We start from the raw sequence: 12,109 nt of genomic DNA on the forward strand, positions 1-12,109 counted from the left end.
AAGACCTTTTTCACTCACAGTTGTGTAGGAGTGTAGAAAACCAGTGAACTAGACAAACAGCGTGAACTAACTAGCTCTAGCAGCCTCATCATGACAGCACAGAGCTACATCTGGGCAGAATCTACCTGAAAAGTTGTATATACACTTGATGAATATACTTGAGTTGTCAGCTGGTACTGAGCTCTGTGTCGCCATCATAAAGCTGCTCCCAGAACCTGAACTAGCTGTAGGCTGAAGACTGCTGAACTAAGGCCCTGCTGCACTACACATTCATGGCAGAAATATTTCATTGACCTATCTTACTGTTTTCAGACAATTGTGCTGTGGAAATGATGCTTATGCTTTCACAGTATGTTCTTTTTAGTCTCCAGAAGTTACTTCTTTTGACCTGTTAATCAGGTTCCAGCAAACATAACAGAGGGACAGAGATCTCAAAGATATTACGTTCCTGAGAGTTTAAAGGTGAAACGTGCTACACTAATATCCCCACTGAGGGCAAGACTGCAATGTGAGACTGTCTTGTTAATCATCAAATAAACCATATGGTTTGGACGATATCTTAAATGCCCCAGCTGCAGCAAAGCTTTTCATCACTGCGTACAGCTTTTTATGCGAAGGGTAGTCTAACTGCTGGGGCAATCCCATATTCTCCTCAGAGGGGCTGTGTCTGGTAAAGATTCCTGAAGGGTGTAGCTGCACACTCACCCTGTAGCAAAGGGTTGAAGGGCTGCCATGTTTCAAAGTCAAGCACTTGCAAATTATTATAGGAAAAACAGGAGTTAGAGATGAAATGTTAATTCCTCACCTATGTGGACAGGCACTAAGCTTAATTTCATACCAAACCTAGAAATTGCATATTTTGTTTTTGTTATCCTCATTCAACTTGTGGTCCCAGCTCTGTACTATGCACTGTTCAAATCGCATTGTGAACACAGTGCTATTAATTTTGTCACAGACTTTTCTGTGGTAATTGTGTCTATAATATCTAAGTACATCAAAACCACTGCTGAATTAATCTTTTTTATACTGCTGAGACACATGTTCTTATTCATAGAGACAAATCTGAAAGATGTGTTCTCATTCGCTCAATTCCAGGCACTCAGGAGTTGATTTTTCCGAAGACGCAGCCTTTGGTGTACGTTCATTCAGAGCGCAGTTCTGGGTGCCATCAGCTGCGGCACTGAGTGCTCCTCACTTTCAGAAATCAGACCAAGGCTCCCAGAAAATGAGGGTTGATGCCTCTAACATCAGCAGCTGTAGTTGTGTGCCTCACATCGCACACCCCTCACTCCTACAGCTCCTGCACAGCTGTGGTTCCCTCTCTGAGCTCTCTTTGCTCTGCCTGCTCAGATTTCTCCCCATGGCACAGGCAGTGACGGCACAGGACCCCTCAGGAGATCTGGGCGGGAGACTACATTAGGGAGGTGCAGGCCACCTAATTTCTGGCAAAAATGCCAAATTTTGGATGTTTACCCTGAAGTCCTGATAATAATTCAAAAGCAGTGCTCCCCAATGGTCCCTTTCTGGAGTGTTACATAGCTCAGCGTCTGTCTGCAGCTCTGAAGGATGCTGAGACTCAGGACTACAAGCAGTCTGCTTCTCTCCCCTTCCTACCTCGTCCCAGTCCTTCACACGGCCGACTCCCCATTCCCCTGCCTTATATTTGGAGTTCCCTGTTCCTGGGCTGCAGCTGCTGGAGCAGGGGGAGCACAGCAGGATGAGGAGGAACAGCAAGAGGGAAAGTCTGGCTCTGCCTTTGCCACTCGGAGGGGAGGCATGTAAAGCACATGAGGATGCATATGTATAGCGCAGATGCCTGTAGGAGGAATGAAGGGGATGACATGTGCTCAGCTCAGGCAGAAACTATAGATAACCGTCAGACTGTGAGTCTGCCGAGCACACGCGAACTGGATTTTTTTTTCTCAGAAGCTCCAAATGTAGCCAAGTTCGTACATATTTTCTTTAGAAGAAAGTAAAGAGAGATTTTCTATATGATCCATCAGACAACCTTAGCTATTCTGTTAGCCCAACATATGATCCCCAGTACTTGCAGAGCACCCTCTGTAAGTCAGGTGTTATATACCTTTTTGTTAGTCAATTAACATTTCTAACAACTGTTCAGGTTTGTGAATTAACCTTCTTCTTTTTTCACTGGAAAGGAAATTGAGGTAGTAAAGTAAATTTTAGGACCAGAAAGAGTTATCATGATCAATTGTTTCAATCTCCTGTGCAACATGGACCACCAGATATCCTTAAACAAATTCTTCACCACATGGGTCTAATAGTTTCCTTAAGAAAACAAATCTTGATTAAAAATATGCTCAGTGATGGAGAGTTCTCTACAGTCCTGGGCATATTATTTTAATACTTATCCTCATTTATTTGTAATTTGAATTTAATTAGCCTCAAATTGTGCAAATTGGATCTTGCTGGAATTAGCTTGATCTCTGTCACGAAATGTTTGTTTCTTACATAATGTAGTTACTTATTGTGAGGAAATTCTCTGCTGCTGTTCTTCATGATAACCCAAACAGTTTGAGCTCCTGGACTCTGACTGCAGGGCTCATTTTCTCAGCCTTTAATCATTTTTATGTCTTTTTGCTTTAGCTACTCTTGAAGCGGGGCTGCTTCAGCTGGACACACAGTATTGCATGCTATTTGCAATGGTAATATATCCAAAGCCACTATCATATTTTCTCCTAAATCACGACCGTTCATCAGAAGCAAAGCATTTGGCAGAAATGTGCTAATCGCAATTAATTTAGTGACAGCAGGCAGGTAGATTTCTATTCCATTGATTAGCCGTCACGAGTGGAAGTCTTTTCCAGAGTCACTGCCTACCAAGGTAGAAGCAATGTGTAATCCTGCGAAAAGCCGTGCTGCACTCCAGCACCGTCCCTTTCTTGCTTTGCCGATGAAGCTGCGCCGCGGTTCTGGGGTGCGGTGGGAATGGGAACACAACTTCCTTGCTCCCAGGCTGCTTCTTCGAAACCTGCACCACTCTGAAGCTGTGGTCTGCACAGCACTTTTATGTAGTTCAGGCATTGAATGCAAGGTATGTGGTCACATTCGAGCAGGAAATGATTCATAAAATTTAATGAAAGGAGAGATCATTGGGTAATGTAATTTGACCTCCTATAGCTACGAAAGCTACCAGATTTTTTTTGGAGTATGCTTGCATTCAGCCCAACTGCTTATATTTAATTTAAGCATAACTAGTGTACATTACAGAAAGATACCTAACACATCTAACAGTGATTTCAAGAGAGCTTGCTCTAGTGTTTAAATGCTCACAATGTTGCAGATTAATGCCTTATTTCTTATATGGATGTATCTGGCTTCAGCTTCACTTTCTGAGTTCTTGCAGTGCTTCAGATTAAAATAATTCAGCACCCTTTTCTTCCCCATGAAAGTACTTCACTGTACTCAAGTCACCTAATTATTTTTTCTATGCAAGGTAGTTTCTTCAGCCTGAAAGTATTTTTTTTAAGCTTCTTTCTTCACTCTTTCCAATTTCTAACATTATTTGAAAAAGACATGAGAACTGTACACACTGTTCCAGCATCAGTCTCATCATATCTGTAAACAGAGGTAAATTCACTTCACTTAAGTCAGCAACTGCATTAGTGCCTTTGCAGCAGCTCCTCCCTGGGAGCTCAGGGCATGTATTGTACTAATTTTTCACTTTGATCCCTAATTCCTTTCAAGAATCACTGGCATTTCAGGATGCAGTCTCTGTTCTGTAGCAATGAGTTGCATTCCCTATTCTGAGATGTGAGCATTTGCATTTGGCAGTATTAAAATGTATTGTGGATAAATAGAAACAGCCTACTGGACCCTCCAGATTGCTGTTTGACTCTGTCTTCAGCGCTATCTACCACTCCTAAATTTTCATAGCTTTGCAAATGTTACCACCAATGTCTTTGTATTCAACCTTGATGCCTGTAAGATCTTCATAAAAACCTTTCTATTTAGCAGTGATTTCTCTAGGATTACTCTTAAAAAAAAAAAGGATTAGTCACTTGACAAATTCTTTAATTATGGAAACTTTGCACTACAATACTTCATTGTGGCTTTTAAAAATCAGAATGTTGTGCTGCTAAGTTATATTGTTTACTAATACAAATGAATTCCTGTATCTGCTAGAGGTGACAACTTCTCAGTGAGTAAGCTTCACTCCAAAAAGCATGATATACCATAAAATTCTGCTAAGTGATGTCATTCTTCTTTCTTATCAGGTTTTCTGGTATTTTGCTTGATATGGATGTCAGTCTCGCCATCCGGTGGTTAGTTGGATCATTATGTTTCTCTTCTCTGAAGATCATCATATAGCAGCTGTCTTTCAGCCCTTTGGGTTTCCCCAGCATTCAGAGATCAATTACAACTTAATGTCAGCAGTGATGAAAAGCATCTGACATAGAAAGTGAATGATCATGACCCACATCTGCCCTTTCACAGCAATTCTGTTCCTTTCAGTCCTAGCTGTCCTTCTCCTGAAGCTCCTCAATCTCGTAAGTCCTGTGTCCTGTGCCAGAGGGGTGGAAGGTTGCTGCATTGGGTTCGTCTTCATCCTCCCTCAAACAGGGGAAGAGCATATGAGGACTCTCAAGTGTTCCAGAGAGAAAGAGAAAGGAAAGAGCACAGTTGTCCTGAGCAGCTGAGTGATGTCCCCCCAACTTCTCCCCATTTCTCGTTCACTTGTGAGGCTGGTAGGGGAAGGAGCTCCTGGCCTCCTGGAGCAGTGGAGATGGGCTGTTCTGTACCAGTGGTGGAGAGCAGAGCTCACAGACAATCAGAAGAGAGCATGGTCCAGGCAGGACCATGAACATGGGCTCTTGTCCAGTTTTTAAGATAAATGGTTTCTGGTTTCTTGGTTTCTGGTTCTGCACAGCTCAAGAACTTCAAGTGCCGTTTTCAGTTGTATTTTTAGAATGACTAGCTATGAGCTTTCTGACTTGGTTTTTATTGCTGTACATTCATTCCCAAACTCATTTTACCTGCATGGCACTATTTGCATTAGTGGTAGTAGCGGAAGCACCTCTCAGCTGTGCGCATATCTAGGACGTTGGTGTTCAGTTGCTGAGGCAGTGCTTCAATACGATGTTGCTGTGGTAACCCCTTGTCCTAATTCTGTAGAAAGTTCCTGTAGAAAGCCTGAAGAGTGCATGGTTGGTTCATATTTGATGCAGGTGCATGATTATCCTTCTTTTCAGAGACTAGAAATAAAACTGTGGAACACTCTTGTCATTTATGCAGTTCTAACATATAGCCATCTCCACCTAATAAGCACTCTACACACTTTTCATACTTCATTTGTTCGTAATATTCTTCTAAAAAGCACACTATCATTTCTTCTTAGTGCTACAAGGTCTGAATTTTCCTTTGGGCCTTTGTCTTTCTTCACCAGCATTTTACACTTCATAAATTCTAGCTCATGTTGTTTGCTCTTTATTTCCTGGTTTGCAGTTGTTCGCATACGGAAGTCTTTTCATTTATCTCTATTTGCTGTCACATATTCATCAACTGAATCAGAATGGGTTTTGAAACAAAGTGATCCATTTGGGAAATCAAATGAACTCTTAACTTTCAGTTTTCAGTTGAATTGTGCTGTCCAAGTCTTTCTCCTCCTTGTAATTTCACTCATGAAGGCAAGAGAAGGGAAGTCTAGCCTGTGACACTGTTTTGAAACATGAACTATGAGTCATGGCTTCATATTATGGACAGGAAGGACTCAGAACACAAATGTATTACAATACAATAAAAATATCTTCTAATGTAAGGTTTCATAAGAAACTGCAGCAATTCTTTTGGCAACTTTACACCATTTCAGCTTCCCACTGGAGCAGAAAACCCACCAAGGTAGATGAAGTCTTAAAAACTGTCAGACTGTTGCAAAAAATGAGCTTGTAGGTTAGCCTAACCTAACAAGGTCATCCAAGATGGCAAGAAGGCTTTACGTAAACACAGGCTGTGGGATAAACAAACTTTCTTAACCTGGAGCAGTGTTTATTGCACCATATCTTATCCCTCATAGACTTCGGCTAATTTCACATGAAATTGTCCCAGTAATAGTGAAAAAAATTGTTTTCTGTATTTCTGGAAGAACTCTATACCTGACACTGCAAGAGTTGGAAAATGACTGGTGTTTCCACAATCAGTTACAATTGAGAGAAGGTGACTACTGACCAGTTTGTCTGATCTCTATACTACAGAAGGTTTTAGAATGAATTCTCAAGGAAATAACAATTAACAGCTGTGGTTAGTTGTGTAATGGTATAAAAATGGAATGTAGATTTCGACCAAGTAACCTGAGAGCTTTCTGTTGATATAACAACTGATTTGCCAGATCAGGGAAATATGGTAGACCTAATCTGTCTGAATTTAGTGAAGGATGCTTTGCTGCTGAGGAATAGTAAAGAATTGAAACTTTGGGGGAAGGAACTGGGTCAACAACACGTGCTGAAAGGAAAATGACTGATCAGGAAGGAAACTACAGAGTTCCTCAACTATCAGTTTGGAGACAATTGTATTTTTACTAAGAAATTTCATGCAAAACCAGCAGTGTACGATAAACTTAGTTGTTTATGCCATCAATACAGAAGAAGATAAAATTCTCACATAACAAAAATGAACTGGAGATTATTTGTATGAATGAAATTACTGGGCACTTTGCCACAAAAAGTTAGATTTTCTCCATAAACTGTGCATTTATTTATTGTAAGTTATACATGGGGATGGAGAACTGTGCATATTAGGTAACCACAGGATGATTGTGAGCCACTAATTTGATCATGGCTATGAAAAAGAAAAATACAGTCACGCAAATATCAAGTGAGATAATTCTCATAAAGAATTAATGGTTTGTCAATACATATGTATATATATATGCAAGTATGAAATACTTTTAGATTTTACTTAATATACTGTGCATGATTATGTTTATCCATGTTTCAGACAGATTGACTAAAATGAGAAAATAAAGGCTCCTAAGATGATGGAAAGAATAGTTTGTAACATGAGAGGGAAATAAAAGAATTTGGGTTGTCCTAGAACAGAAAAAATGAAGGCTGACCGAATATAAGACTGATATTTAAAACTATGCCAGTGAGTAAACACAATGGAGGAGGAAGAGCTATTTAAACTAAAAGACAATGTTGGCAGAAGAACAAATGGACGTAAAATGACCATGAACAAATTTAAGCTGAAAAGCAAAAGCTTTCTAGTTATCAGAAACCTGTCTTTCAATGAAAAGCAAAGCTCCTCTAAACAGCTTTTAAATGAAGTTTAATAGGTTTATAATTTGCATCATATGTCACAGCTGTCTTTAGTATTAACAGCATGGGATTTGATTCAGTGACTTAGAAGCTCCCCTTAATTTTACGTCTTACACAAGGGAGCAAACACTCTTGAGATACAGCAGCCTCTCAGGCAGCATGCACCCAGTGTTGAAACAGCACACAGCAAGGCTAAAATACTCTTTCAAACAGAAAATCAAGAGACTTTGATATTCAGGTAATCTCTAGAAGATTTAAACAGACCAAATGCAAAGACTTATTTCAGAGCTTGAAATGTCTCTTAAGGCAAACGAGAGAAATAGAGAATAGAGAAATAATAAGGCTAAGTTTTGTCTGAAAATTGTCACCTCCATCAGCACTGCATTGGGTCCTAGTGCTGACCACAATACTGTGTGGCACTTCTTAGGCTGTTGACAGATATACTTTCAGTCTTTAAAAATGAGGATGTGAGGACCTGGAAGAATGCGAATTTGAATAATTGCGTCTTACTTTTCAGTGTCAGTAATGGAAGACAATATTCTTGTGTATTTAAAAAGCTGTGAAATCCTCCCTGCAGAAGATGATGGGTAGTATTATTCATTGTTATTTGTTTAACTGAGGTTAAAAATGAGCCTAGAGGAAAAAGATCAGTTTTGGATATTGAGTAAGCAGGATATATTCTATACCCATTTTTATACCATGTATAGTATACGTAATTTAAAAAAATGAAAATTGAATATAAACATCAATATTATAATAATATTAAGGTAGGAAATTGGAATAAGCCGTAAGCTTCTATCTTAACTAATGCCACTGTGCTTTTTAGTGTTGTTGAACACCACACTCAAGGAACATTTTCCTCGGTTGAACTTTCTTGGTGCTGTCATTTTGTACAGTGTATGAAACACAGAAACCTCTAAACTAAGAAACCTATTCCTTTTGTTTTTCAGCATCAGAACAATGATTCCTCCAGGGGAATGCCTATATGCTGGGAGGAAAAGGAGGAAACCCATTCAGAAACAGTTAAGTATCATATTCATCAGGAGGCATATCCCTCCAAATGTTGTATATCCTAGAAATGAGGTAGAAGGATAAGTTCCTTCCTCCCGTGGTCTGCTGACACAGGAGAGACCTTACCTCCTACTCTGCTGCAAGGAACCCCTGGTTAGGAGGCTGGCGCCTCATGGTTAAGACTGTCTCTAGAAAGAATGCTGAGCATGGGTCAATCCTTATCCATCACTAGGTGTCCCAGAGAAGGCTGCTGGTAGCTGTGGTGTCTACCATGGTGTACTGCAGACTACACTGCCCTGAGGAGCAGAGAGGGACAGCGCTTTTTTGTAGGCAGAAGGTAGTGGTGGACTGAATGTCAACTGGGCAATGAGCAGCTGGGCCCTGAGCTTCTATGTTCCCCGCTTCCCGTTCAAGGAACCTTTTGAGAAGCTTTGTGGCACCAGGGCGCTGGCATTGTGCCCCCCCCTGCCCCCTTCCTTAACTTAGCCTTGCTTGGGGCATCGCAAAGTCCAACATGTGTGAGCCTGGAAAGTGGGTCAGTTCAGCCAACTGAGAAAACAGATCGGTGACTCACTTTTTGCATAAAGAACACATAATTTTCAAACCACTATTTACTATGGGATCACTTTCATTAGGAGAAAAATGGGATAGAGGAATTGTATGCGTGCAGGCAAAGCAGCAGAAGAAAAAAAGCAATGGGAAGTTGTTACTACAGGGTGCTTCAGATGGGAGAGAAAAAAGGTTTCTATCAGTCAAATTTAAAACGATTTCCAGATACCACAAACCACTCTGTGAAATGAAGCTTTTTAATGTAATCACCCATGTCTTCTCTGTTACACTTGATTATATGGTTATGAAACACACATTTTTACTGTGTTAAAATTATGAACTAGCACTGGTGGCCTTCACAGACAATTTAAGGATGAGAAGGTAACTAAAATAGATTTCCCTGTTTTCACTTGTTCAGATCTTCTAAAAATAACCCACTTGGCTTAAAATTGTATATATTGGTCCAAAGTCAAAGGGGAGTTTCTCTGAGTGTTTGACAGAAATCTGTTGATTTTGTTTGGATTTTGTAGAGTATTTGCACATGAACCACTTGTTACCACTTAAAAAACATTTCTTTTACTGTAAAATGTATGATAGGTGACAATCGCAGTAGACAAAGATAATTACATAAGAAAATTATTATTCCTGCAAAATCAGTGTTAAATACAAAATGTATGTAAGGTTTCCGCACTACTGTTCAAGTATGGATGTAGATATTTAACTTTATAACTGCATGAGATATGGAACTGCTCCAATACATAAAATTACCTCTGTGCAGCACTGTTTATGGATCATAACTTCTGTGAGAAAGGAGGGAGAGCTGCAGTTGCTTTAAGAAACATTAGGCTTCATGTTTGGAGCACACATGCTAGCTGAAAAAACTTATCTCAAAGATGACTTCTAGATGAATGCAATGGTTAAGAAAAATACCTGCCAACAAAGGACAGAAATGTCCTCCTTAGACCTTTTTGAAATTCTGGCTTCAACAAAATCAGAAGCAAATTCTCTTTTACTTTGATGGAACCAAGTTTTCACGTTACAAGCCATTGCAAGTAATGCTACCTTGAAAATAGCTTTGCTGTGAGATTGCAGGACAGGTACCTGAGCGTGAGCGTATCCAGCCACAACAGAGACAATTTTTACTAAGAAACCTGATTTTGGTTAAAACAAAGGGAATCATTTGGTTTATTAGGATACTGAGCTTCCACACTGGAGGCAGCCCTCTGTTTTCTGTGTTTAGTTACTTATCACTCGCTGAGGATGATTTCTCAGTTCCTAGCAACATTGCTTTCTTCCTCAGACCTTATCTGTTTGTGGGCTTGGTCTCTGGTAAGTCTTTCCTGTGCTCATTCCCTCACTCAGGGACTTCCTAGCTCTCATCTAAAGAGGCTCTGAGTGCCCAAGACCAACTGTCTGACATTGTTCCTTTCACGGTCTACAAAAGTTGATGGGAATTCTTTGGCCAGTCCTAATAATGATTTCTCTCTCTTTTTTTTTTTTTTTTTTTTTTTCCCAGTAATATCCTCTAGAAATTTAACTTTCTCTTGGCAAAGGAATAAGTTAGCTCAGGTGCCAGTCTGAGCAGGACACTTGGATTTCTGTAGGGATTAATGGGTTAGTCCTTTTGAGGGCCAGGATTCAAAGGGCAGAGGAGAGCAATTCTCCTCTTTGCAGAACAACTGGGATGTTGATGTCTGCCCATACTCGGTGCATCCCATGGGACCAGCTCTGTCTCTCCATGAGCTTTTTGTGATCAGGCTGTCAAGCCAGGTGGTGATCCTGCAGCTGGCTTTTAATTTGGGATGTCACAGAATGATATTGCTCACTAGTTCTGTAGTTTTTCAGGCACAGAAATTCTGTTCTGAGGTTGTTTTACAGAATATTGATGAAAATGTATGAAGAAGCTCCATGGGAGAATGCAGAGACCCGCAGAATCGTGGAAGAATGTGTAGGAGAACTTGTTTTAACAGGAAGACCTAATATGTGTCAGCTGTCTTCTCTTCACTGAACTAGGAGAGACTATCTTCATTAGGTTCCAATTCTTCAAACTATACATCGGGTTCAAGTTCTACTTTTATACATGAAAATAAATAAAAACCCCTAGCTGTTCTCATTTTGCTCCAGAAAGCTTCCAAACAAGCCCCAGTAAATGTGGTCTACACTAAAGAATTTTGGCTTTTATGGAACCAGTTCAAGCACCTGGAGCTCGGACTGATTGAAAAATTTCCATCAGATACATTTTTTTTCAGCCAGAGAACTGGAATTTTGGCTAAAGGAAATATTTTCTACCAAATGTTTGTTTCCTGTGGAAATCTAACTTTTTACTGGTAATTCAAGCATGTGTAAACTAAAGAGATCTTGTTTTTAACCTGAAACTAAAATCACTGTGGTGAAATTATTATTATACAAGAAATGCTAAGGCAACACTTCTGGACAGTTACCATTTGAGAGCTTCAGCCACTTCTTCACCTCAAACCCTGGCATCTTGTAAAACTCTCTTCCTCCACAAAACATTTCTTGTAATGGTTTATAGGTCTTTAAAAGCAAACTCCAGCTGCCCTAGCTCTGAGTGTATCTATAACTGCTCCAAACTGCCCACTTCAGCCAGAAGTGTACCAGTGCCAGGGTAAACAGAGACCTTAGGAGGTGCAGCTCTCTCCTGCTTCCTGGTTCTCATTTTAAGGTCTTCTGTGATATAACCCTTCCTCTTACTTGGTGTCACACTATCCCACCTCTCATCAGCTCTGCCAGTGGGATGTATTCTCGACCATTAGTTCTGCTTTTCCCTTTCCTTACTGTGAAGACCCAGAAGAGGTAGAAAGTGGCAAGGGGCCCCCCCTTTCCTTCACACAGCTTTCCCTCAGTTGGTCCTTGTAGGAGATGGTGAACATCTGCATGTGTACAGCTGGCACTGGAGCTCAGCTCTGCCAGGATACCTCTGCAGTGCCCAAGCACAGCTCAGAGGCTGTGGGCTGCTGGCCAGTATGTTCCTGATAATCATCTTGCTGTTACTTTGCAGTTAGCCTATCTGTTGCATCTCATGGTTTCTCTCTTCCCTTTCTTACTGAAAGCTTGCCATCATAGTAAATTATTAGATTTTTCTCACTTTAGACCATCTGCTGGTTTAACACTTCAGCATACATTAAAAACTTATTCAGAATGAAATTTTTGTTACCAGGGTAGGGCTCCCTCAGAGGGTGGTGAACAGCGGACAGAGCTGTAGCTTCAGGAAATTGCTCTGCGAGCTCACCAAACTGGTTCAAGTGGTGGTCTGT

The 12,109-nt window shown here is 40.4% G+C and overlaps 1 protein-coding gene across 1 annotated transcript in view; it reads left to right on the plus strand.

Moving 5' to 3' along the window:
* Positions 1-8,234: 8,234 nt before the first annotated feature.
* Positions 8,235-12,109, plus strand: part of AHRR (aryl hydrocarbon receptor repressor) — a gene marked incomplete at both ends in the record, with an annotated part of 67,899 nt that continues 64,024 nt past the window's right edge. Inside the window, one exon of the mRNA XM_082045805.1 lies at positions 8,235-8,296. Coding sequence (XP_081901931.1) covers positions 8,235-8,296 — 62 coding nt within the window. The remainder of the gene's footprint in view (positions 8,297-12,109) is intronic.

The sequence above is a fragment of the Streptopelia decaocto genome (genome assembly GCF_964273445.1).
Source record: "Streptopelia decaocto genome assembly, chromosome: 2".
Lineage (NCBI taxonomy): Eukaryota > Metazoa > Chordata > Aves > Columbiformes > Columbidae > Streptopelia > Streptopelia decaocto.